This window comes from Ammospiza nelsoni, chromosome 12 (assembly GCF_027579445.1).
Source record: "Ammospiza nelsoni isolate bAmmNel1 chromosome 12, bAmmNel1.pri, whole genome shotgun sequence".
Taxonomy (NCBI): Eukaryota; Metazoa; Chordata; class Aves; order Passeriformes; family Passerellidae; genus Ammospiza; species Ammospiza nelsoni.
The window spans coordinates 752952-779375 of record NC_080644.1 but is presented as its reverse complement, the minus strand read 5'-3'; the positions used below and the strand labels follow the sequence as shown (position 1 = coordinate 779375).

At 51.1% G+C, this 26424-nt stretch overlaps 2 protein-coding genes across 4 annotated transcripts; one reads left to right on the top strand and one right to left on the bottom strand.

The window, feature by feature from the left end:
- Positions 1-1435: 1435 nt before the first annotated feature.
- Positions 1436-6928, bottom strand: RNF114 (ring finger protein 114). 2 transcript variants are annotated; one of them, XM_059480698.1, is made up of 6 exons: positions 6787-6928; positions 5988-6138; positions 5425-5531; positions 4809-4923; positions 3860-3967; positions 1436-3353 (listed from the first exon to the last, which is right to left on the bottom strand). In XM_059480698.1, the coding sequence occupies exons 1-6, from the start codon at positions 6903-6905 to the stop codon at positions 3288-3290; spliced, it is 666 nt and encodes a 221-aa protein (XP_059336681.1). In that variant the 5' UTR covers positions 6906-6928; the 3' UTR covers positions 1436-3287. The 2 variants fall into 2 exon arrangements, with proteins under 2 accessions (XP_059336681.1, XP_059336682.1); XM_059480699.1 differs by lacking the exon at positions 6787-6928 and adding an exon at positions 6279-6491.
- A 327-nt stretch (positions 6929-7255) lies between these two features.
- SPATA2 (spermatogenesis associated 2) lies at positions 7256-15087 on the top strand. Of its 2 annotated transcripts, XM_059480831.1 has the most exons (3): positions 7256-7420; positions 9614-10051; positions 11397-15087. In XM_059480831.1, the coding sequence occupies exons 2-3, from the start codon at positions 9734-9736 to the stop codon at positions 12648-12650; spliced, it is 1572 nt and encodes a 523-aa protein (XP_059336814.1). In that variant the 5' UTR covers positions 7256-7420; positions 9614-9733; the 3' UTR covers positions 12651-15087. The 2 variants fall into 2 exon arrangements, with proteins under 2 accessions (XP_059336814.1, XP_059336812.1); XM_059480829.1 differs by lacking the exon at positions 7256-7420 and having other exon boundaries at positions 8503-10051.
- The last annotated feature ends 11337 nt before the right edge of the window (positions 15088-26424 follow it).

Sequence of the window (26424 nt, the reverse complement as noted above, 5' to 3'; positions counted from 1 at the left end):
AATTATTCTTTTCACTTCCCTGGCCCCAGGTCTCCATGAATGTCTGGCTGCAGAGCAGAGCTCCTCCCGCCAAGGGAGGCCGCGGTGGGAAGAAGAGCAGCTCCGGCCATGGGACGGGCTGAGAACCCTCTCGGCAGGGCCGGAGGAGCTCCCTGGAGCCCACGGCTGGGGCTGGGCCCCGCTCCGGGAGCAGCGAGCCCGCTCTCTCCGAGATGCAAGGCCTCCCTCTGCCGTCTGCAGCCCCGAGCAGCGCTCCGGGCTCAGCCCCTGGCCGGGGATCCTCACTCGGGGCGCTCAGAGCTCCCTGAACCTCCACGGAACCATTGTCTCAAACCCCAGCATCTGTAAAGACAGAATAAATGTGAGAAGAACTAGAAGAGAGATCTAAGCCAGTAGCAATGACACCAATTTTTCACTAAGTGCTGAGTATTTTCTGGAGCTTTGGGGAAGGAGTAAGGAAGGAAAAGCAGGTTTCATAGTGGTTTCAACAGTCCTCATTTGTACCACCCATACAATTATGTAATTTGCTCATGAAATTGAATGAAGCGCAGACCAATGCAGCTGTAACACAAGGCTGTATGTCAGAAAAACAAACAAAAACCCACTCCCAAAACAGGCAAATGCTCCACTGTAATTTTTAGTATATCTAAACCAAAGAAAAGCTTTAGGACTGCAAACACATCCCTCATTTTCTTTTCCATGACTTCTCACAGCCTTGGTTGGTTAATCCTCAGTGAAGTGGGCTCACCAGTGAGAGTCCAGTACAGCTGGGAAAAGGCCTTGAAGAAAATTTGCTGTTCTCTTTTCAGTCTGGTGACATGAAGACCTGGAATACAGCACTTAAGCTTTGGCAAGATCTCATCCCCCAGCCTAAGGAGACCATGGGGATTTGCCGCTGCAATTCCACACGGAGCAATGCCCGTGCATTAGGAAATTAATGCTGACAACAATTTATCACAACTATTAAGACCAGTCGTTGTCTGGAGACGAATTTAATAGAACAGCTCAGCTGCAAAGCCGGCTCCTCCTATTGTGTGTCTCTGTGCTAATTGCGCTCCTCGGGCTGTCTCCTTGTGCCAGACACGGGGAATTTCACAGCTCCGGGCTGGCCCGATTGCATTATCGCCACAATGCAGCTGCAGGATCAGCTGCTGACGAGGTGCGAGCAGCACTGCGCCCTTCCCGGGGACACCCAGCGCCTCTGGGGACCCCAACTGGGGTCAGTCACTGCCTTTGGGAGCCCAGCTGGTTTGTGCTACACCGAGCCTTCCCCAGCACCCAAAGGAGATGAGCCCAGGCCGTGCACACACAGCTCACGGGTGCCTCCCACCCGTGCCTTTAAATCCATCAGGAGTCTCAGTCGGGCACACCCCAATGAGTGCTCAAAGGAAACACGAGGACCATGAGGGAGAAATGACAAGGGCTGACACAAAGGTAGGATTTTACAAATTAAATGACCTTTATTTGTAACTTGTCTTCAAAAGTCAAAAACATGACAAAGTAATTGCTTGGAAGCTTCTAATTGCTCCTTAAACATTTTATCAGAGTTGCATGGAAGTGCACTTAGAACAGCAGCAGGAATCTGGATTCCTGGCAATGGCATCACCAAACTGCACTGTGACCAGAGCCCAGAGATCCCTATCCATCCCCCAAGAGCCCTTCACCTCTCTGCAGGTCCAGTACACAATAACCACCCCAAACACAGCCCTTTCCCCACAACCAGGGGCTTCCACACCTCCCACCCCGGTGCTCAGGGTGGGACTGTAACAGCTCCTACCTGGGGACAGAAACACAAACCCCAGGAGCAGCAGAGGTGCCAGAGGTGGCTGCACACAAGGCAGAACCACGAGGCTTTAGCTGCAGCATGTTTCATTATTTTCAGGGTAAGGCTGCGCTGCCGTCTGCAGAGCACGAAGGGAGGAGCTTACTGCTCAAACAATTAATTAGTACTCAGTTCTGGGGTGGTGCAGGCCCACTGCTCCAATTACAACACTCTGATTTACAGGTTCTGGTCAGGTGCCTCAGATCTCAGCAGCTCCACTGTGAACTTCTTGAAAGCATCACACCAAAATTAAGGAATCTCCATGGTAAAAGTATAGGCTTGAACACAGAGTATCCACTGACTAGGGGCTGGAACTGTCCTGCTTTCAGGGCTGTATTTCACTTTTCCTTGGAAGCTACACCCGGCTCTACACGCACACTGCCTGATGGCAAACAATCCAAGCACAGCTTCAGCCACTTCAGAACATTTCAATGAAGAACAGGAATTCAAAATACCTGATAAAATCTGTGATGTAGAAAGGAAGTGCTATGCCAACGCTATGAATTACTTGTAATTTTCCCACCAGCTTGCCTTGAGAGATGGAAAACCCAAGAACGTACATGAAAATTTTAGTTTCAATAGAAAGCCGAGGTATTGAAAAAAACCTTCTGAACTCCCCTATCAGCATAAGGCTTAAAATTACTAGGAAACCAGTTTCAAACCCACCAATTTAATAATAAAGCCAGCAATTTTGATTAATATTTGCTAAGATAGTTAAAAAATTATGCATTTTAACTAAGACCAACACTAAAGATCATTTTCCAGGCTAGAAATTATAGTAAGAGTATGGAGGAAAGTAATCATCATGCATAGAACTGAAGTATTTTGAACTAGTTTTTACACAGTGCAAAGATTTCCTAGGAAAGTTTGCAGTTTGAACACTCATACTGAGGATATGTTTTCCGTACAGTTGGGAGGCTGCCTGTAAGGATTGAAACACTGGGATACATTATGGAATCACAGGCATCAGAGGTCACTTAAATGAGAGCTGGTCTGACAGTTACAGTTAGCACCTGAAGTCTCACTAAAGGGAACGAGCTACCAGTACACCTCACATACAATCACTTGAGATATGTAAATGAGATAAGGAAGATATTCATTAACTAGTCCAGGCCATTCCATTTGGAATGTTTTTGATTTTAGAGAGTCAAATAAACACAACCTCCAAAGAAACCTATAGGCATAGGTAAAGGAAAAAGCCTTGGTTCTCACGTGTTGATCTACACTGAAACTGAGTCTAAGTGAGTAGAAAAATGGAGCTGGCAGGGCTGAATGTCAGAGACCATGATACCAAAAGACTGAACGGCACAGAAATATCAAACCAGGATTTAAAACTGAGATAGGATTGAGTCTTCTATACTTCTGGATGCCTGAGTTAATCTTGGGATGTGCAGGGAGAAGTGCAAGGGTGCTGGGCATTTCCCCCTCGTGGAAGCTTGGGTTTGCAGTAAATCCTCTGGCCGGATCACTTATCCCGCAGAGAGCGCATCAAAACCTGCGCCATCATGTCATCCTCATCAGCATCATAATCCTGGAACAGAGCACAGAAACACTCCCACTGCAGCAGCCACGCTGCCCAGTGCCCTGGCACTGCAGAGCTGCAGCTCCCAGGGCAGCCAGGACAGGCTGGGGTTGTACAGCAGGACCAAGGAGCCCCAGCAGCAGGACCAGGGAGCCCCAGCAGCAGGACCAGGGAGCCCCAGGAGCCCCAGCTGGGCAGGCAGGACAGGCTGGGACTGCAGAGCAGAGCCCAAGGAGCCCCAGCTGGGCAGGCAGGACAGGCTGGGGTTGTACAGCAGGACCAGGGAGCCCCAGCTGGACAGGCAGGACAGGCTGGGGTTGTACAGCAGGACCAAGGAGCCCCAGGAGCAGGACCAGGGAGCCCCAGCTGGGCAGGCAGGACAGGCTGGGGTTGTACAGCAGGACCAGGGAGCCCCAGGAGCCCCAGCTGGGCAGGCAGGACAGGCTGGGACTGCAGAGCAGAGCCCAAGGAGCCCCAGCAGCCCCAGGCGTGCTGCAGGGTGAGCCAACACCTACCACAAAGGTGTCGTAGGAAAAGCGATGGCGTCTCTGCAGGTGCTCCATGAAGTTTGCACTCCTGTAGTTGGGGTCCCCCCACGGCATCGAGGCACAAATTGGGCACACCTTCAAGGAAGAAAAAAAACAGTTAGGGCCAATGCTTCAGTGCTTTAATGCTGACAGCAGAAGGGCAGGGACAGCCTGGGAAATGGAGCTGAGGGTTTGTGCTGTCACTGTTCTGTATGCAAAGGGATGGCCAATAACTTGCTGGAACATTGAATGCAAAAGCCTCAGATAACCCTGAATAATTTTACGTCTTAGATCCCTGAAATGGAATGGCTTACTCTTCTCCCACATTCTGAACATCAGAACTCATTAAAGCCTCTTGCTTTAAGAGATTTCAGCCTTTATTTCACAGTGCCAGGAAAGTTTCCTTGGTCTTCTCTGCAAAATTCACTTCTCTCCAAGAGAAAAAAGGAACTTTATCTTCCTGAACAATTTAGAATTCCAAAAAACTTCCCAGAAAAATTAAAGTTTCCAATTCAGTTCCATATTTTGTAATTCCTCTTACATAAGAGGAAGCGACACTGATAAGTTACTAGAATGATGCACTACTTTCTGCAAGCATTTCCCCCAACAGTTTATAGTATTTTCATGCTGAAAGCAAGGGGAAAAACAAGGAGAAAATTAAATGACTTTTAAAAAAAATTATATTTTATTGCTTTGCTGTGCCTAATTAACTTTGAATGTGTGCCATTTTTCAAGGATGAAAAGAGGATGTGGCCCAGCTGCAGTGGGTGTGAAGACCAGAGAGCCACAGAAAGGTGACAGCAGAACCACACCAGGCTTAGAGGCATGACCAGCACAGCCACACCGACTGAACAGCAGGAATTACACCTAACTCATTGTTTCAAAGGGCTTTAAGAGCCGACTTCACTGCAATTCCTGCACCAAGACTTTTTATTACCACTTGTTTTGCGTCCATGCTGTGCAAAGCTTTGCAGTGCTCAACCAGCCCCTCCTGATCAAAGTTCTTCTCGCTGCAGTACGGGCACGGGAAGGTGAAGCGATTGGGGAAGCTCCTGTGGGGAGAAAAGGTCATTTACAAACACAGATCATTCAAGGCAATCATTTACACATCCACTTAAGGCAAGCTAATTTTAACAATCAGTTTGTAAACTCCTAACAGTATTTCAGGGAACTCAATATTTAGACTGAATTACAGTTTTTCTGCAAATGTTCTGAGTGTCATTTTTCACCTTTCTGTCAGGACACCACCCACAAGAATGCACTGCCACCAACTCCCACTTCCCTCCTTTGTGGGTGAGTACAATCAGGAGGTATTTTAAAAGGTATTTTAAAGGTATTTTAAAAACCAGCTTCATCTACAGAATGCCCTGATCTTAGAGATGTCTAAGGAGAAGCAGCAGAGTTTACCTGGGCACAGCCAGCTGCAGGATCAAGGCTCAGTTTTTAACTACATAAAAACTAGCACCCAAACTGAGCAAAGTGGTAAATTCTGCTTTTACTTCAAAATTGTTTCTTGTGCAGAGAAGGCCAGGATCTCAGAGCAGAGGTGTTACCTGGTGCTGTGGAGGGGCTCCTTGGTAACAGCTTTGACACCTTCCATGATGTAGTTCTGGTACTTGGAGCAGGAGGCTGCGTGGCTGCGCATCTTGGACAGGAACATCTGTGCAGGCAACAACAGCACAGCAGGTGAGCCCAAACCTCTGACACACCTTAAACAACAGCAGCTAACATGGAGCCCTCAGCAGCCTTCAGCAGAAGGGCTACAGCAGGAACTCTAAATAGTTCAGCTGACCAAGCAGAAAATCTTTGAGATGACAGGTCAGCTAAGCTGTAACTCTGCTGTCGGTGGGACGTTACCATACACCCCTGCTACAGCAGCAACGTCCCACTGCAACTTTAAAATCAGAATCTTTCATTGGAAATTCATCTCCTGAAGAGGTAATGACAAAAAACTGAGGGAAGAATGTCAACATCTGGGTGCTGCCTGTATCAAACACCTTCAGCACATATCAGAACAAACACTTTGACCTGATTGTGCAGAAAGCTGAGGAGGAAACAGTTTATTTTCCCCTATGCAGACACATCTCGTGTACTGAATTTCCAAACCCTTTCATACTTTTTTATTGCAGCCGTTGCAAGTGGTTTCTGTCGTTTCAATTTGCTTTTCCAAGTCCAGAGCCCTGCTCCCGGGGGACAGGGTGCTGCGGCACACCCCACACACTGGCTTCTTGGGCTTCAGGCACTCCTGCAGGCACGGCGTGCAGAAGCTGTGAGAGAGAAAAGGAGCAGGTGGTGAGACAGCCCTCTGGGCAGCCACAGTGCCCCTGCCCTTGCACAGCCTCTGCCCAAAGGAGTAACAGAGCCTCGAGACTCTGATATAAAGAAAGGGAGAAGGAGCTGCTGGCACCTGGGCATGAAAGATCCCAGGCTGTCACACCCAGAATTGCTTGCTGTTGGACAGGGCTCCGTGCCCTCGGCTTCTGGACAGAATCATGGAATATTCTGGGCTGCAAGGGCCATCAAAGCCCACGCAGTGCCACTCTGGGCACCTGTGCCAGGGCCTGCCCACCCTCACAGGGAGCAATTCGATCCCAACACCCAAACTCAGCCTGCCCTCTGACGGTGCGAGGCCGCTGCCCCTAGTCCAGCCACTCCATGCCCGCACTCCTCAGGGGAGACGGGAAGCGAAAGCGGAAGAACACCGGCTTCCTTTCCCCCCTTTGCTTTCGTTTTCTCGCCTTAAGGCCGCTCCAGCCTGCCGTGCCGTGCCGTGCCGTGCCCAGCCCCGCGGCCGGGGCGCGGAGCAGCGTGCGGAGCCCCTGCCCTCAGCCCCGGCGGGGCCCGAGCCGCCGCTGCTCCCGAGGCCCCGCGGCCCCCGCCCCGGCCCCGCCCCCCGCCCGGCGGCGGGCGCTCACACGTGTCCGCAGGGGACGCGCACCGGGCAGTCGAACACCTCGAGGCACACGGGGCAGGTGAGGCGGGACAGCGGGTCCGGCCGCCGCTCCGGGGCCCGCGACGGCCCGCCCGCCGCCATCTTCCGCCGCGCCGCCAGGGGGCGGCCCTGCGCACGCGCGTCCCGCCGGCCCCGCCCCGCGCTCCGCGCTGGGGGCGTGACCGAGCGTTGTGGGCGCGGCGGGGCTGTGGGCGGGGCCGCCATCCCCGGGCCGCTGCCGGCGGGCGGGGCCCCGGGCGGTGCCCGCGCCGCTCCGAGCACGGCGGTGCCCTAACGGCGGTGGCGTCACGGCCCCGCAGCCGTTCCACGGCCGCTTCTCTCCCGGCTCTCCCCGGAGCGCGGCCCCGGGGAACCGCCCCGCCCCTCGCGCCCCGCCCCGATGACATCACGCGGCGGAAGTGCTCCCGCCCCGCCGTTCACTTCCGGGCCGCCGCTGCCGCCGCCGCGGCCCTGCCCGAGCCGTGAGGGCGGGCGCGCTCCGTCCGCGGCACCGGCCGGGCCTGCGCGGCTCTGCCGGGGCAGCGCGTCGGGACGCGGGGTAGCAGCCCGGGCGCTTCCGGTGGAGCGGCGGCGGCTCCCGGCGGCGGCGCGGAGCGGTGAGGGACGGGACAGGCCGCGGAGCGGGGGCTTGGCCGCGGCGGGTGGGCGGTGGGCGGCGCGGCACAGTGGGGGCGGCCGGGGGCGGCAGGAGCTCCCGGGGCCGGTGCCGCCGCGGAGGCCCGGGCGGTGCCTGGGGCTCTTCGCCCCGGCTCTGCAACAAGTGTCCCGGGCACGGAGGGCCAGGCGGGCGGGGTTCCGGGGCTGCCGCTCCCGCGCCGCTCGGAGCCGCCGTGTCCCGGAGCGGTTGGGCCGGGCGCGGCCCCGGGAGCGGCCCCGGGAGAAGGGGGCACGGCGGGAGCGGGGCGGGTTTGCCCTGTAGGTCCCTGTGCTGCCCGGGGTTTGTACAGCCCGCGGCCAGAGCAGTCGGGTCCCTCGGAGAGGTTTGGCCCTGGACACGGTCACGGTTAGAAGCGTTCTCTTGTCTCCACAGCCGGCACTGCGCTCCGGTCAGGAGTTTCTGTTGTCACAGCTCCGGGAAACGCTGGCCTTTGGCGTGAGCACCTTGCGGCAAAGCAGCCTCGTTCCTCTGTGCGTTCTGCCAGTCGGGGAGCTGCTGAAACCTATATTTATCCGTGCGTGCTCGCATCGTGAGCTCTCCGGAGCTGTAACCATGGATGTTGCTGCTGGGTGGGCTGCGGCGCGGGGAGCCCGTGCTGCCGCGGCTCGGTGTGCGGCCGGGCTGTGCCAGGTGTTCGACCGCCCGGTGTGCCAGCTGTGCTCTGGCACGGTGCGCTGTGCCCGCCCTGGCGGCCCCGGCTCGGGTGGCAGGCACGGGGCACGGGCAGGGCTGGCAGGGCTCTGGGAGCTCGATGAAGGCTCTCCCGTCACCCGGGGCTCGCTGACCCTGCCGTGCCTCGCGTGTGGCCAGGAGCTCTGTTTGGCGGCTGCTGGCAGCGGGGTGGCAGGGCTGTGGTGCTGAGGGCAGTTCCCTGCCAGCACAGGATCGCTCCGGGTCCTGGGGGTGTTGTGCTGACGTGCCAGACAAAGATCTCTCTCTGCGGCTCTTCTTGCCAAGGAACAGGCTCTGCTGTCTTTGTCCACAGACTTCATCCTGCACAACTTGCGTTGGAACGTGGGGAGGGAAGGGGCTGCTCCTGGCCCTTATGCTCAGATGTTAATTTAGCACTCTGCATTTCCTGTGATTCACAGCCTGTCTCTTGACAGGAGCGCCTGTGCCTTGCAGGAGAAGCAGAACTGCTGCTTAACTTTCCCCACACAGGGCTGGCACTGAGCACAGCCTTTCATCAAGGAATGTTAACTGCCAGGCTGTCGGTTTTGTTGTTTGTTTGTTTCCCTGGCCTCTTGGTTGTTGGTATTTTGTGTTTTGGCTCCTTCCCTTCAGGTGGAAAGTTATTTAACACGAGTGTTGATCGGCATTCTAGCAGCTGCAGTTAATACTGGGTGAAGAGACTTTTCTGAAATGCTGTTTGAGGCTGACTACATCTGAAACAGTGCACTGAATTCTCCCAGCTCCTCTCCCCTCAGGCCAAGAGCTAGTTTGTCTTTTCATGTAGTAAACAAAGCCTGTGGTCTGCTTTTTGATCACAGGTTCCTGAGGCACTGCAGGTGGAGCCTGTTGGCCTGTGAATTACCCTGGTTCTGGTAAAGCAGCATTTGGGAGATTCCTTTGTCACCAGCTGTTTCAGCTCAGTGCTCTGGAAGTGCAGATGAGTGTATCCACAAAACCAGCTATCCCTGCAGACAGGAGCACAGGAATGGTTTTTCTCAGTTCCCATAACGCAGCTGAAGGTGGCAGGTGTTGCTCTCTTGCTGAAAAGATCCCAGTGGTGTTTGCAGCTGCCAGCTTTCAGCTGGAATTGGGGCTGTGGCTCCTCTGGAGTGGCTGCAGAGCTGCCCTGGCTGCACTGGGCTACCAGCAGGAGGAATATCAGTGAAAATGTTAGAAATCAAAAGGCAGAGTCAATAAACCTGCTCAGCCTAGGGACAGTCCTGTGCCACTAGAGGTGAGGGGGAAAAGCAAATGCTTTCACAAAATGGGCAGGTACCTGGAAAATGGGTGGGGAATGATGTTGGAAAGCAGGACAGTGGCATTTGTGTGGCTCCTGTGCCTCTCGAGAGTCCTGCAGAGGCTGTGAGGGAGCTGCAGCTCTGTGGCCATGGTACAGAGCCCCGAGGGGCAGGGGATGTCTGGGGTGTGTGCACCTGCCATGACTTGTGCTTGTTTTCAGTTTTTATTCCAGGCCAGCTGCCATTGCTGAAGATCCCTAACGCCAGATACCCAACCCACTGCCAAACAGCCATGAAGGAGAGGAGGTAGCTGCCCCCAGCAGAGGGAAAATCTGATTTCAATGGATACAAAATATAAAGACGATTTATTTAGGAAGTATGTACAGTTCCACGAATGCAAGCTGAATGCCTCTGACAACAAGCAGCGTCCTATCAACGATGAGTACTTGCGAGTGGCAGCAGCAGCCTTACTTTGCCTTCCCAAAATTGATCCCTTTTATCGATTCCGGCTGATCAAATTTTACGAAATGGCTGAAAACTCACTGAGATCTGTGAAATCCTCAAGTTTACATTGTCTCCATAATGCATTCAACATGCTTGAGACAGTTGGGATTAATCTCTTTCTGTACCCCTGGAAAAAGGAGTTCAAGAACATTAAGGTAAGACTTTTTATGTAGCCATCACGAGAACACAGTTTATTTTTCTTTCTGTGAACGCATTTCATTTGTTTCCTTTAAAGGCTTCTCTTTTTTCCATTTATAGCATTATATATATATATTTATATTTATATATTACAGTAGGTAAACAGAAGCCATAGGAAAGCTCCTGTGTAAAATAAGTGAAGTTTATGCTGATGAGAGTATCCCCAGAGCAGAAGTACAAGCACTTGCTCCAATTATGGTGCGTATAAAGTAGGAGAAGAGCTTATTTAAGGTTGTTGTTCAGCCTCTCCTGCTGCACTGTTGTATTTCTACTTGGAGAGGCTTTCACTATGGTGAGTGGTCAAGCTGGATTTGAGCTGACTCAGAGTTTGATTTGTCTTGCCACAGCTGTTACTGGACTCAAGTATTAAACCCAGGGCATGTGTTCAAGTGGATGCTTTGCTGAGGTTCCCACAAGTTGTATGATAAAGATGAAGGAACTTCTGCAAAGGGGTTGTTTTCAGAGTATCTTTGATCTGCTTGTCAGTGCTCAGTTCCTGATGGTTTGATTTTAAGGTTCTTTCAAATGTATCTACCCAAGGCAGGTTCCCAGAGGGAAAAGTGGGATCTCACTGCTGGTATTGGGTGCTGCAGACCCATTGGGAGTTCTCTGCAGCCACGTTTTCTGTTTTATCTTTTGCCTGTGGTGGGCAGGCTGCTCCAGCCTGCACTCAGAACAGGCTGGACTGGGCTAAGCACATCCCTCAGGTGTGCCAGATGCTGAGGGGATTTCAGCTTGCAGAAACTCATGTCTCTGCTTTTGGGGCTCTTTTAGTGGAAGTTTTTGAATTAAATTAAATAAAACTAACATTTGAAACTGCATGGTAACAGTACACAAAGAAGGCTGCATCTCAAGTATATTTAAAGCTGAATTGGACTTTGGCACTCCTGCAGTAATTCTGAGTTCCTGATAGCTCCAGCTTGTTCCTGCATGGGATAGTTCCCAAATCCCGGCCTTTTTGCCTTTCATGGTAGACTTTCTGTAAATTAAGTATGTCTGGTATGCATTGTAGTTAATGTCAGTGCAGAGCAGAGTGATTTAAATCACCAGGGAGGACATTATGCTAATCAGGATTTTAAATTGAACGAAAACTCTCCTTCTTTGAATTTCCCTCATGTGGAATTTCCATCTGCTGAGCAGGAGGGATGCAGAAATGGAGCTCATCTTGCCAAGGCAGTTGCGTGCGTTCAGAGTCGTTATTGTTGTATTTAATTATATGCTCTCTGTCACTGAATTATCTGAACATCTCGTCCACCACTGAATTTGTAACCTAGTTTTCCTTTGTTCCCCCGGGCCCCTCAGACCTACACTGGACCCTTTGTTTATTATGTGAAGTCTGCTCTAACGGAAGATGACGTGAGGCAGATTCTGAACTACATGGGCTACGTCCAGGAGCTGGGAACAACGTTCAAGCTCAAAGAGCAGGTGGACGCCATTCAGGTGAAAATGATTTCGTTTGAGCTCTTCCTGGCCAAAGTGGAGTGCGAGCAGCTCCTGGAGATCCACCTGCAGGTGAAGGACAAGGGCTATTCGGAGGTGGACGTGGTGCAGGAGCGCAAGAGCAGCAGCGAGGACGTGCGGGGCTGCTCGGAGGCCATGCGGCGGCGCCTGGAGTGCAAGGAGAGCCTCAACGCGTCCATGGCGCGCATGGTGCTCCAGAAATCCGCCAGCGAGCGCGCCTCTAAGGACTACTACAAGCCGAAGGTCAGCAAGCCTTCCAAGTCCGTGGACGCCTATGACAGCTACTGGGAGAGTAAGAAACCGCCTCTGATGAGCTCGCTGAGCCTCCGGAAGGAGCCCATTCTGGTCGATGCGGAAGATGACATTAAAGATGAAATCATCCGGCCCTCGCCCTCCCTGCTGACCATGTCCAGCTCCCCTCACGGCTGTTCAGATGAATACTTGCCAACCTCCTCTCATCACAATGGCATGCTAAGAACAAATGTCCCTTACAGCTCCTATTTTTCTGCTCAAGAGGACTTAGATTTATATACTGACCCCGATTCTAGAAGCGTGTTAAATTTTAAAAGACAAGACGCTATTAAGCCTGATGTATGGCTGTTAAAAAGCGACGCCAACCCCGTTTACCACAAACGCACCCACCTAGCCAAAGAGACAGCTTCCTCCAAGTGCCAGAACTGTGGCATACCCTGTGGCGCTTCTGTGTGCCAGAAGTGCGACGGCCTGTTCGGCTCGAGGCAGGAGTACCCGGCAGTGAAGCAGAGCTCCTACTCCATCAAAGCGCTCCCGAGCGACGGCTTGTCCCCAGCCTCGGCTCTGAGGGAGAAATCTCAGTACGCGTCCCAGACTCAGAGTCAAGACAGAGCCGCCCAGTTCGGCTCCAAGCCCAAGCCCTCGGGCACCTCGCGCTGCGGCTTCTGCAACCGCTCGGGCGCGGCCAACACGTGCACCTTCTGCTCCAAGGTCTCGTGCGACTCCTGCCTCAGCGCCTACTACTACGACCCCTGCTGCAGGAAGAGCGACCTGCACAGGTTCCTGCCCAACAACCAGCTGAACTACAAATCGTCCCAGCTGTCCCACGTGGTTTACAGATAGACTGCCAGAGTCTGCTTGGGAAGGGGAGGGAAGGGGGAGGAAAGGGCTATCCTAACTAATGTTCTGACTCCACGCTGACCTCTTGGCAAAATCACATGTCCAGATATTTGGAACCATGGTTCAGTGATCAGGTGCCAGTTCTTGATTTTTGTGGCTTCACAGATGCTGCAGATCCATTAGATTTCATGCTGCTATAATTTAGGTAACTCCTAAATGAGCATTGCTTTTTAACTTACATGGGGGAGAAGAGCACATTTTTCGTTAAAACTTGGCAGCTGTTGTATTTTTAAGAAGTGACATCATACGTTCCTATTATATCATATCTTGCCCAAATAAAACCAGGCAGTATTTGAAAACAAAGTCTGAGAATTAAGGTTCTTCTTTTCTATGAGTGATGAAACCACTGCCAGTTTTTGATAAAGTATCAAAAAGTGAAGTCCTCACCCTGACTTCAAAACGTGCAGGAAATATGAGAATGGCTTGTTTTGCCAACAAGGACTATTTTTTGATGTGTGTCTGCATTTCTCGATCTCCAAAATGCGAACACCATAACCTCTCTTCCTTTTGTCTTTGTTTCCTCCTTCTCCCCTTCTCTCCTGGTTGTTTATTTCGAGCTTATATAACCTGAATCTGGACAATATGTGCTTTATTTTCCAGTGTTGCCAATATCATCCTTCTGGGTTTCACTGTATGGTATTTTAAAGAGGTGATCCTGTATCTGTGTCACTCAGATGATGCCTGGAGTGTTGTCCTCTCAGATGAGTGTCCATTTTCTTTCTGTTGCACATGGTTTAAGTACTGTTCTTTGTACTGTAAATAGGTGATTTGGAAACAGTTTATTTTTAATAAATATTTAATATGTTGAGTTCTTAAAAGTGGTAGAATCATTATAACTATGAAGTCTCTCTGGGTTATTTGTTCAGGTGACTTTATGTTTTTCCTTGTACTGTATTTCATAGCTTATTATAGCCACTGTGGCAGAATGATGTTCTTGGCTCTGATCAGTTCTTGGGTTTTAATCTGACAATTTTCCCTCTGATAAGGCTGGCGCTCATCTGAGGGAGTCTTGTCTAGGAATTGCAGGATTTTGCTCTCAGTGCACGCTTTTTCTTTGTGGTTATGGAAATTGTAAGTATCAATGTTCTGCTTGCTCCCAAATTCACTGCCAATCTGTCTGTAGCGTAGTCTAGCAAGTAAAGCACTGGCCTGGTTAAAATCAGAGCTCATTTGTGACTCCTGTTCAGGTGAACCCATCAGTTATGGATGTGAATCAGATGATGACCTTTGTCTCCTGCTATAGCACTTGGGAACCCTGGCTGAGAGCCAGGACTCCCTTGTGTTGGGCTCTGTACAGTCTGACCCCCAAACACCACCTGGCTAGGAATAGACTTTAGTTTTTCATTAAAAGAAAACCCCTAAGAATCCTAACTCCCTTATTCCAACTATAGCTAGTTAGCACAAAGTATCAGGCAACCTAATCTGATGTGCAGAATTAAATGTGTTTAAAATATCTGTAAAGAACTCTAGCTGAGATGTAAACTGTAGTCCACTTTGCACTGAAATGATTCACTTTGGGGTTTTTAATCACTGTTAGTCTAGGCTTCTCAACTTCATCACTCCCTGTGTGACAGGAACATGCATGAATGATCGTTTGTCTTACATTTTTTGGGGTGGGGGGGCTTCAGGTAGGTAGAGGGGAAAATTACATAGGCTAGTGTTGTAAAATAGCTAAAATAATTTTAGCCATAACTGGGTGTCAGAAGCATTATGGAAATAAGATGAAACCTGGGTCTTACAGAGTGCTGAGAACAAGAAGTTACTGTCCAGTTTGCACTAAGAAACAAAGAGAACAGAATGTTTAACAATCAGGGAAATTCTGAATCAAGGGACTGCAGCTGAGCATAATGTCAAGGGCGAGTATTGCCTTGCTGACCCTGAGTGTTGGGGTGAATATTGTTTAAGTGAATGATTTTAAGGTTTTCAATCTTGTATGTTTTTTATAAATATATATATATATATATAAATATGACACAAATGTAGATACATTATGTATATAGTGAAGAATTTAAAAACAATTTTACTATTAAAATGCAGTCTAAGGGTGGTTTTAATTTTGGTGGTTTTTGGGTTTTGTTCACCTTCTGCAGTTTCATGCCTGTTTGGCTGCTCTACAGTGTATCTTCTAGTTCACCAGTTCAATTTCCATATGGCTCCTCACACTACAGTGAATAACTAAAACTGTGATGCCACGTAATTTTTATGGTGACCAGGGCAGGGGCTACACCTGCTCTGAACAAGAGAAGTCCTCTGTATATATGTCATGGAATCCTGTAGTACAAGCCTGTGTTGAATTGAAGTGATACCATGCTCTATTTTTGTGTATCTTACTGTATGAGGTTGCTGTGATTGATACAGTAAAATATATGCGAATTTCAAATGCAGGTGTTTTGCATCTGATTTGTTGAAATTAATTTATGTTTTGAAGGAATTTAAAAATAAAGAGGCCTTTAAGAAAAGGCTTCACTCTTTTCTCAAAGTGGCGTGTGCATGTAGCTGTCTGTTCGCAGGTGCGTTGGCATGCCGCGAGCCGCTGCTCCCTCGCAGGCTCCCTCCAGCCGGGGCTGCTGAGACAAATGCCCCTTGGTTTGCAGCCTGGGCAGCATGACTCGGTGCTCATGGAGCAGGTGAGCCGCGCTGGCAGCCTCTGCAGCAGGCTCAGGTGGGGTGGCAGCAGGTGCTGGGCCGTGTGGAGCTCTCTCCGTGCGTCCCAGCCTTGGCTCTCCTTGCCTGACGAGCTTCCCGAGCCAAGCTGCATCTCCCAGAAGATGTGTGATACTGCTGAGGTACATTTTGGCACTTGGTTTAGGCCTTCTGGCTCCTTTTGCGTCTGCTAGCTCTGGAGCAGGAGAACTCCTCAAGTTCCAAACTAGATCATTCTTTTTGTGTGTTCCTTGTGTTAAGAAGCACGTCAGGTGAATGCTGAAGTGCCCATTCTATGAGTGCTTCATGCTCTGCTGTGATTGCTGGAAGTACCAGGGAGGATTATAGAAATCAGGCTCCAGGTAACTAAAATGTTCTTGCAGGAAATCTTGCCTCACACCGTGATGCTTCTTGAGCTGACATATTTCTGGTACATATAAAACCAGCCTGTAAGCTGTCTTGCTGCCTGGCATCTCTGATTACAGACCTCTAAGCTTGTTTGCTGCTTTGGCTTTCAACAGAAGCTTAAAGGTTCCATACACTGTTAAGTAGTTTAGACGTGATGATGTGAACTGACAGCTCCTGCAAGTTATTTTCTGGAAGATGACTGTAGGTTACGAGCATTTAGTGCACATTGCTAGCTATGCTGTAGAATGTTTCTAGGGGAAGAGATTCACCTTTCCAGTATTTGTTTAGAAACAGGAGCTAACCTGAGCATGGTAATAATTGATACACTGCCAGAGCGACTGGGAGAGAAGCAGGAGGTGACTCTTGATGTACCTGGTTTGGCTCTGAATTCAGAGTGAATTAGACCTTCTAGTGTGATCATTACCATGGTATCAGCAGCAACTGTCTTGGGCTGCAAATGTCCCTGTTTGCTGTTTCTGAAGGGTGTTCTGTGATTCCTTCCGAAAATCAGAAAATCATGGACCGTGGCTGTGTTTGTCCAAGATTGTAAGTACTTTTCTTTTTTACAGTTGATCATATTCCCCTGGGAAGTGTTTTCTGTAACTGGCCTTGCCAGTCTGGAAATGTCAGGGCAGGGGATTACCTGAGCCAGTTTGTGGTTTTGTACCCCTGCACCCTGCTGTGAAAAACCAGCTCGGGGAACGTGGAGAGGAAGAGGATGCAGCACATCTTACAGTGCCAGAGGAAGGCAAAGGGTTAAGGCCCCTGATGAGGCTGCAGCTCCTTTGCCTCCCAAACCCTGCAGACAGCCACAGGACAGGCTGCTCCATGCAGGAGAGGTAGGAGAGGCAGGGAGCAGCTGCTGCACAGCTCTCACTGTGTGTGCCAAGGGGCCGCTCCCCGGGCACGGGGCCTGCGCTGGCACAGCCTGGCAAGGTTTGCTCTGGGGGCTCCGTGGGCAGCCTGGGCTGCCCATCCCTGTGCCAGGGCTGCACTGGGCACCTGCCTGCCAGCAGCTCTGAGCCAGCCTCGGGAGAGCAGCTCTGATCGTGGGCTCCTGTTGGAGCTGTGGGACGAGCGAGCTGGAAGCAGGGTCAGTGCCCAGAGCGGGCACTCCCTGCCTGCTGCCCTCCTGCAGCACTGAGACCGGCTCTGGGAGCTCGGGCATGGCTGGGAGCTGTTGCTGTTTTGGAAGCAGCTGCTTTGCTGCCCTGACCTCTGGAGGAGAAGGGATCTGCTGCCCGTAGGGGATCCTGAAGGAGGGCAGGCACTGCCCCTTGGCTCCGGCCATTCCCCAGGGCAGAGCTGCCCAGGCCTTTCCAGAGGCAGGCAGAAAGGTTCTGGCCATGCTGCCACAGGGCTCTGGAGAGCCACGTTCACATTTCCTCACCCTGAGAAGAGCAGCCTCGGGGGCTTTGCTCCCCGCTGCTCTGCGGGTGCCCTGCTCCCCGTCCTCTCTGCTGGCAGCTGCAGCTCTGGCTCCTGCTGCTGTGGCGGGGCAGAGGGGCTGTGAAAGTCATCCTGACACCCAGTTCTACATTCACAGCCTCCTGTGTCAGGCACTGACTTGCAGTGAATGTAGAAAGGCTCTGTGCAAAAAAAGGTGGACAGGTGGAAATGTTCCAGATAAAAATGAAACGACCTGTGCTGATTATTTTTTCCCCTTGGCATCAAGAAGAAATTTCTCTTCCAGCATTCAGAGTCTGGGAGGCACTGAAGTAATTTTGCAGGGAACTTTACATGAGGTTAGAGATTGCTTTAATTATTGATATTTCTTATTGATGAGGTCTTTTCTGAGTGCTGCAAATCCTGGATGTGAGTGATGGTGATTCTGGAGCTTCTGCTCAGGCTGGGCTTTATCATACACAGTTTCTGCTTTGAGATGAGGATGTGAAATACCTTCTGACCTGGGTAATCACTCCCATTTGTTTTTCCTGTCTTATCTGGGCTTTGAGTTAACTCTGCACTGTGCAGATCTCTGCACTGAAGGCAGTGTCAGAGTTGCAATGGCTGTAAGTGGCGCAGGAGCAGCCCTGGCAACTTGTGTGTGGCAGCTGCTTCTGCTGTTGTGGGTGTGGGGCTGTCATGCTTCCTGCTTTAGAAATCATTCTCATGATAGTCATACTGTTCTGAGATTTTTCATCGTCAACCTGCTTTAAAAAAAGAAAAAGAAAAATCAACCCACAACTGCTCATCAACTCCTTAGAGAAAAATGCTGCTTTCTCCCAAGTAAGTGAAATCTGCTCTGTAGCTTTGTGTCAAGGTGCTTGAATTTAACTGCCTTACCTGTGCTCAGCTCAGCACTGCTGTGCAACCCCTCCCCAGGAACTCAGTTACCCTTGGGAAGTGCTGGTGAAGGCTCATTTATTGGTCTTGGGATGTGCTCTGAGGGGACACTGCCATTTCCAGCTCTTCTTGCTTCATACTTTGTTCCTGGCCCTCGAACTGCAAATGTCTGTGGCATTGTTTCCCGTGGTATTAACTGAGATGTGCTCTCAGAGCTGTTCCCAGCCTGCTTGATGCGCTGGCTTAGGGCCACCTCAGCAGAAATCAGTGGGCTGTGTGCATATGTTCTGCTTCTCCTTTTTGGGGGAGAGTGGGGGAGAGAGGCTTAGTTCCCCACTCTCTGCCTCTCACTCCTGGAGAAGTAAAACCCCTGTTGGAGACCAAATTCTCTCATTCTTCAGACCCCAAGGTCAGAAGCTGCTCTGGGGGATAATTCCAATGGCAGGCAGGAGAAGGAGGTGTCTGGTTCCTGCTCTGCAGGGCAGTGCCGTGCAGCAGCCGTGGATGGCACTCTGGCGCTGGTCAGTGCCCGTGGTGCTTGGTGCTGGGGGCCAGAGCGCAGTGACTCGGGCCTGGGGCAGCAGGATCAGCTCAGCCAGCTGCAGGAGGTTGTGAACTGCTGTGCAGCAAACCCGGGGCGTGAGCAAGGCTGCAGTTACAGGGAGCGAGGGTAGGAAGCTCCGTTCGAGGAGGGAGAGGAAGCGCAGTGCCAGGGGAGTATCCTGTCCCAGGAACGGTGTTTCCTGCTGCACACTGCTTACAGACATTTTGTGTCTTGTGTTGAGAAGGATCTCAGGAAACTTTTTACCTTTTTTAAGGGGATGTTTGCTCCCTCTGCCCAGCTCCCGTGCCCTGAGCAGTGCTGCTGGAGGCTGTGGTGCCCCACAGGGCCAAGGGACAGGCTGTGGGTGCTGGGGACGTGTGAGCTGAGCAGAGGATGCTCTTAGACTCTGTCACCCACTCCTGGGTCTCCAGTGGGGAATTAATTTCAGCCTGAGAACACAAAACCTCTTCATGTAAATCAGTAACAGAAGTGGGGCTTAGGATGGGTCACTACCAGGGGGTCAAAGAGCGTGTTTTGTCCTTGTCCTACCAGGGAGAGCTTTGCATCTTCAGAGGCCAGATTTGAAAGGTCAGTCTCAGAAATCACTTTTTCCCCTTTCTTACTCCTGCATTTCCATGTTCAGGTGGAGAAGCACTGAGTAATCTGAAATGTGTTCTCTCCTCCCAGGATCATGGCTGAGCTCTGGGCAGAGTCTGCCACATGCAGTCTTCCAAACCTCCCTTCACTTGGTTTCCTCTAGGACTTCTGCCTCCTTCAGGAATCAAGGTCTGATTCACTTTCCATTGTGACTCCTAAAGTCTTGGACTACTTAGAGGCATATCAAAAATTAAAATAATCTCTTTTGACAGCATTGAAGCCTGTGGTGTTTGAATCTTTGATATGAAGATTTCTCCCGCTTGGAGAATAGCTCATTTTTAATGCTGTGAAATAGAGCATGATAACTGTGCTGCTGTCTATACTACAGTGAGCATTATGTGCTGCTTAATAAAATGCTGCTCCTCTCCAAGAGCTCGCTTTCATAATGAAAGAAGGTGCAGTATTCAGATGTTGGTAACTCACACCGCAAAACTTTCTGTCTTTGGTGTAGATTTTCTGTCTGCAGCTGGAGTTAAATTCTTTCTCCCTGGTCCAGTGCTCACAGCTTAAACTCCAACCTGTTAAGTGTTGCAATGGCCCAGGTGCCTCTGGCACCTATTGTCTGTCTGGTCTTGCTCTGCAGGGGGTTTGCAGTACGGTGAGAAGCTGAGGAAGAATTTTTGAGATGTGCTGAAACACTGTGAGGTCTATAGACAAGATTTGAGGGAAACAAAGACGGGAGACCCTAGGAAGCAGCATGAAGCTGCAGAAAAGCTACAGGACTGTGCCACCAAGAACTCTGTCTGCTCTGCAGGATCAAACAGAAACATTCCTGCTGTAGTACAACCCCAGGTATAATCCCTGTATCTGCCTCCTGGCTGCTCCTGGGTCTGCATCTCAGGGCAGGTTGTAGGCATCTTCTGGTATGTTTCAGAGCATGTGTAAAAATCCTTTTCCCCTTTATTTTACTTGCTGCTTTTCAACAGGCTCAAAGCCTGTCGGCAAAATGACTTTTACCAAGCACAAGTAGGATGCTCACATGTCTTTGGGGTGAATGTGGATTTGACACTGATTTGGTTCTGCTTTTTCAGCCTGAAGGTTTTCACTCAGGCTCTCCAGTGAAGGACATTATTTCCTCAGTGGAATATTTTCCATATGACTAAATAATGGCCAAGGGCTGTGATTTTTGTGTCAGTGCTTGGCACTGTGGGCTTCTGCTCAGAAATCAGATGGGCATGTGAGAAGTAGTCCTAAAAACAAGCACTGCATTGTTCAGAGTGACAGGGTAAAATGAACCGATCAGGTATTTTTATTTCCATAGCACTTAGAATTTGTCCTTTTTTCCCGAGCAAAGCTTCAAAGCAGGAAGATTCATTCACTGTCAGCAGACACCTTCCCTGTCGGCCTGAAGGTCACGTCCCAGTGTCTCCACTGGCATCCCTGGAGCGTGGTGCTGGTGAGGAGCCCCAGCTCAGCTGCAGCAGGTTCAGAGCTCACCCTCCTGCCTGGAGCACTGACAGCAGCTCTGCCCCTTGCTGCAGGGGAGCTCATTTCCAGCTGTGCTGGGCCAAGAGCTGCCCTGCTGCCAGGGAGCAATGGGATTCCAGGTGGGGCTGCGTTCGGGGAAAACGCTCACTTACAAACCTCCTGAGCTGCCCCAGGCACCTGTCATCGAGGCACTGCCTTGTAGTCACAGCTTCACTCCAAAAACAAGGGCGGGCTCCCAAACCTGCCTGCTTTGTGTGGGGAGCACTGAGTGCCCTTGGCTGAACCTGATCTGTGCAACAGGGAGAGGAACTGAGGGGACAGAACTCATGCTAGATAAAACCACAGGTGTGGAAGGCTCGTTTAAAACTGTCAAGCCGTGGAGTAAAGAAATGTGGGAAAGCAATTACACCAGTGCCAAGAAGGAGAATGAGTAGGAAGATAAGGGGAGAAAGTTATTGGCCTGACAGTCCTTTAGAGAAGAGGAGGAAAAATTGTCTTAAAAATTGAGCCTGATAATGGTGTCTGATTACTACATACAAAAGTGACTGTTCCTTGAAATACTATTTTATAACCTAATGCAGAAAAGCTAGGTAGCAGCAAAGAAAGTTGATAGATTTCAAAGGGAATATTAATTTGGAATAATTTGAAAGTCTAGCTAAAGATCTATTTAAATTGATGCATTTTTAATGGAAATTAATCTTCCATAACTTGGAAATAAAATAACTTGGTAAGATACTAAGTCTGTATGTGTTCAAAGTAGACTTTGAACATTAGAAAAGAATAAACCAACAATTAAAGGAGTTCACTCTAGAGTATCAGGCGTGCAGCCCTTCCCAGCAGTGCTGCTCTCAGGGCTGGGAAACACGCAGAGCTGGGAGACAGGAGGGCCTGCTGCAGGTTCCTGTGCCTCTCCACGATGTTTGGAGCGAAATGGAGACTTCTGTAGTGTGTTCAGAGAGGGCACAGGCTGTGTGCTGCTTGGTGCCAGAGGGGCTCTGCTCCTGTGTGTGCTGGGGCTCGCAGTGCCAGGCTGGGCTGGCTCCACTCTGCAGGGCCAGGTGAGCTGTGGTGGAGGTTGGTGGGTCTGGCTGCACACCTGCAGGGATTTTGCAGAAAATCAGACTCACAGGTGCAATGGGTAGGTCCTGTGTGCGGTGGCAGCCTGGAGGTGTGCCTTCCTTTTGGAATTGCTGGAAAAGCAGGCAGGTGTGTGGTGTGGTGTGGTGTGGTGTGGTGTGGTGTGGTGAGGCATGGAGGAGGCACCACAGTGGCAGGCTGTGCTGTGTTGGGCTACAAAAGGCTGAATAGAGCACTCTGTGATCTGAGCACGGCGGTTCCTTTGAGATAACCTCTGGAATATGGGCACACTGCACCACTGACAGCAGGCAGCCCCTGTCTGGCTGTGAAGGGCTGTGAGCTGCAGGAGTTTCCTCTGCAGTGCTGTCCAAAGGACTGCCAGGTGTCCTGCTGTGAGAGGGATAACCATGGCTCTGTGGGTGCTGCTTTGCTGCTCTGAGTGCTGCCTTACTGCCTTTGGGGTTTATACCCTCTGCTCTCCAGGCTCTCGGCCACCAAGGCCAACCCCTGACTGCCAGCATCAGAGCCTGCTCCTTGTCCCTCCTCACATCTCCCTGCTCCCCTCAGTCTGTCCCTGAGGTTGCTATAGGAGGGGAGGCTCCCTCTGTGGCAGGGGAAGGTGGAGAGGGAGCACCTGCACACAGCCCCCAGGTGCTCCAGGGGTGCTTTGCAGTGCAGTCAGGCTGTGGAGCTGAGCAGAGCTGACAGCCTGAGAGGATGCTGAAAGTCAAGGGTTAAGCTCTGGCCAGCTGGACTTTAGGAGACAGGCAGCATTCAAAGCAGAGAGGACAAGTGGGATGTGAGAAGGCAGAATTTGCAGGCACGGGGAATTGTGGGTGGCACTGAAAAGCCAAATACACGAACAGAAACACGCGTATTTAATATATATTTCCATTACAGTCACAAGCACAAATTGTGAGGGGGGAAGCGCATCTCAAGAGCAACATATGTGTTACCTCATGCCTCCTGCTAAGTATACAAGCATGGGAATAAGTGTCTATTTAACACAGAGCTGAAAGTTTTGTGTACAGATGGTAGGAAGTTGGGCAACAGCATGTGTAGCTTGGATCTGTCCTACGTGAATGCCATCACCCAGCATTGTTTCTCACTAAATGTCACCCTTCAGATCATCCCTGACCCACTTGCAAAGATGCTGAGCTGCCTCTTCAGCACAGGAGTGCTCAGGAAATTATGGGGGTGTGACCTCAGCTGGGCTAGTGAGAACCTAGCGACGATAAAATCAGGTGAGAACACAAAGCAGTGGGAGAAATATGGGCTGATAAACCCAGCCAGTGGGCACAAATCTTGTCAGACAAGTGTGGGGTTTCTCCCTTCCCTTTAAGGTCAGCCACAGGAAGCGATGGACAGAGACACCTGTGAGTCACTGGAGAGTGAGGCACAGCAGGCTGATGGGCTGGATTAGCAGGTACAAAATGTGCCTGGGAGATACTAAAGGAGGAAATGTGGCTGGCGTGCTGAAAAACCCATTGAATGCAGATTTCAGAGCCGTGCACAGACAGGTAATGAGCAGAACCTGCTACCACACAGTGTGAAATAAATACTATTAATGCTGTTTGTAGGTGGGGACCAGGGGCCTGGGGAGCTGACATGATTCATGAAAAGCCAGTGCAATAGAACTGGAAGTAATGCTTTCCAGATTAATTTCATTAGTGTGATGTACTGTGGCTGCTTTGGTACATCCCTGCTCCAGCCAAGTAACCAGAGGGTCCTGTGAGGGGAGGAGACTTTACAGAGAACATCACTCCACATTCAGGCAATTGTTTTCAGAACCTTCCTCTGTGCCTATTTATGGTGATCATTTTTGTCTTAATAAGTCTGACCTAGTCCACCTTTCAATCTGCTGTGATTGAGGTCAAATGTTAGGAGCATGCTTTTAGGGAAATATTTTTGCCCTTGCTGATTATGTAGAGCTCTCTGTTCCAAAGCTTAGGACACTGTCTGCTTAATGAATGCAATTCAAATTGGTGCTTTGAGCCTCTGCTGTCTGTTGGCTCTCTAGAATTAAATGCTCTTGTGGTCGGAGTGGAAGCCAAGAGTGGTGATGTGCAACACTTGAGCTGCAGCTGCCTGGCTTGGAGACCTCTCAAACTGAAGCAGGCCAGTGCCTTCCAGCATGGGCAGAGCCACAGGGCAGGAGGTCCAAACTCAGCCAGATTTGGTGCTTCTCAAAGTCCCATCTTCTCTTCTCTGACACTGCCAGAATTCGCTGCCAGCATTTCAGGGGTGCTCCCAGGAAAGGGTCCTGTGTCTGGTGGTTTCTCAAAGGCAGAGGGATACCAGTTTCAGGTTTCTCCCACCATCTGGAGTTCAGAAATGCCAAGGAGCAGCTGGGCTGCACTGTCCCTGCCTCCCCTGGTGCAGGAGTGATACCACATCCCCACGGAGCAGCTGGGCAGCAGGGCAGGCAGCCCTGGGGCAGAGCTGGAAGGTCTGCCGCGTGCACACCTGTGTGTGCATGTGCATCTCATCCCCTGCCAGCTTCCCTTGCTGAAGAAGAGTCCAGATACACATTTTGAAGAGCCACAGTAATTTGATTTTGTTTGTTTCCATTTTCAAGTTTTTTTGTAACAAAAAGAGCCCACAATCTTCGTTTCAGAGGTGGAATTTAGAATGCTTGCTCCTGGATCTGGAACCTGGCATTGCTAAAGGAGCTGTTCCAGCTGCTGGAAGGATGAAGAAGGGAGAACTTAGAAAACAAAATTAGTTGCTTGAGATAACAAAGACTACACCAGCATCTCTAGAGTTCACAGCAAAGAATTCTGCTTCAGGTCAGTTTTGGTTTCCAGAAGACAATCTGTTGGTTAATTCCCAGGTCAAAAGGACTCCTTTGAAGACTCTCTGTGCCTTGACCACTGCCATAAAAAGCAAAGAAAGGGTGATGGGCCTGGGCTTGAGCACAGCTCTCTGTGTGCTTAGGCTTAAGAAGAAAAAGCTGGTTCATGGACAACCAAGTGTGTAGAGTCTGGTTTCCTGCAGGTTTGGTTTCCTGTCCCACCACCTCCATAACCCCTGGCTTCTCCACCTCTTCTGGGAAAACTCTTGCAGACACAAAGGGAAACAGCAAACTGGGGTCTGTGTCTGCTCTGTGGCATCTCCCCTGAGCTTCCTCCCCTTCTCAGACAGCTCCCCTGCCACACAAACCAAGCGGGAACTCGCTTATCTCAAAGGCTTCAGTCCCTCCTCCCAGCCTGGGTGAGAAGCGGTGATTGATGGAGTGCTGGCTAGGAGAGGTGTTGTTGAGGAAAGACACACTGTGAGGGAGGTCGGTTCCCAGGGAAAAGCATGCTAAAGCAATAATGCAGTGCTGCAAGTGTGCCCACAAAGTGCAGCAGCTGTTGGCAGCAGGGTGTGGAGTGGAAAGTGCTGCTGCTCCTGGGTGAGCTCGTGGCTGCTGAGAGCTCCCTGTCCCGTGGCTGTTATGAGCATCTTCCCTCAGCTCCCCTCCAGGTGAAAGGGGGAAAATGGGGCACATTCCCCGGGCATGTTGGGATTTTGGGGTTAACTCTGGACTTATGGAGGGGCTGCACAATGGGCCCTCAGACTTGGCTGAGGCCTTTTGTATTTCTGGAACATAAACAACAAATAACTTTCAGTTTATGACAATCTCAGTATGCATCTATTTACATAGCTGGTGAGTCCATAAATTATTCTCTTTCACACATGTAGGTACACAAAGCTCTTGCTGTGCATTTCTCCAGCTTTGGATTTCCTTTCTGTAGCAAATTTAGGCACCTGGATGCAAGCTGACCAGCAGTCCTGGCAGTATTTGGAACTCTAAAAATTAATATTAGGATTTTTGATATCGTTCCCATTTCTTACTGGCAACTAGGGGAAAATAAGTGACGGTTGTGACTCGTGTTTTGCCAAGCAGAGAGAGGTCAAATGCTTTGGGTGGAAAACAAAACCCAGCTCCGACTGACAAGAGACTCAGTGTGACGGTCCCCATGTCCTCGTCCCCACTGTCGCTCTGAGCGTGTCCCTGGAGCGCCTCAGAGCTCCCACAGGGTCCTGCCCTGGCCAGCCGGGTCCGCAGGGACAGGTGAGTGAGTGACCAGCCTGTTTTCCTCGGGCACAGGAGAGGGGTGGCCAGGCAGAGCTAAAAACCAGCCCGGGAATGCTGAGGCCACGGTCTGCTGCTTTAAAGGACCCTCTTGGTGCCTCAGTTTCTCTTGCTGTGAAAATCGAGGCTCCAGGGGCAGGGCAGGGGTGACCGGGCGGCGGTGGAGACGGTGTCCCTTGTCCCTCAGCCTGGCCAGCGCCGCGGGCAGCGCGGGACAGAGCGGTGCGGGAGGGACAGCGCGGTGCGGACAGGACACAGCGGTGCGGGAGGGACAGAGCGGTGCGGGCAGCTTAGAGCGGTGCGGGAGGGACAGCGCGGTGCGGGAGGGACAGAGCGCGGCGCGGGCAGGTTAGAGCGGCGCGGGCAGGATAGAGCGGTGCGGGCAGCTTAGAGCGGTGCGGGAGGGACAGCGCGGTGCGGGAGGGACAGAGCGCGGCGCGGGCAGGATAGAGCGGTGCGGACAGGACACAGCGGTGCGGGCAGGTTAGAGCGGTGCGGGCAGGATAGAGCGGTGCGGGAGGGACAGCGCGGTGCGGACGGGTTAGAGTGGCACGCACAGTTCAGCGCGGTGCGAGCAGATTAGAACGGTGCGG

What these genes read in the sequence shown, in the direction of transcription:
- RNF114 (XM_059480698.1), bottom strand. Translation starts at nt 6,905, where the DNA reads ATGGCGGCGGGCGGGCCGTCGCGGGCCCCGGAGCGGCGGCCGGACCCG. An exon ending in GCATGGACGCAAAACAAGTG is followed by an intron (nt 3,968 to 4,808) that starts GTAATAAAAAGT and finishes TCTTCCTTGAAG; the next exon opens with GTGTGCCCAATTTGTGCCTC. An exon ending in TTTCCTACGACACCTTTGTG is followed by an intron (nt 3,354 to 3,859) that starts GTAGGTGTTGGC and finishes GCTCTGTTCCAG; the next exon opens with GATTATGATGCTGATGAGGA.
- SPATA2 (XM_059480831.1), top strand. Translation starts at nt 9,734, where the DNA reads ATGGATACAAAATATAAAGACGATTTATTTAGGAAGTATGTACAGTTC. An exon ending in AGGAGTTCAAGAACATTAAG is followed by an intron (nt 10,052 to 11,396) that starts GTAAGACTTTTT and finishes CGGGCCCCTCAG; the next exon opens with ACCTACACTGGACCCTTTGT.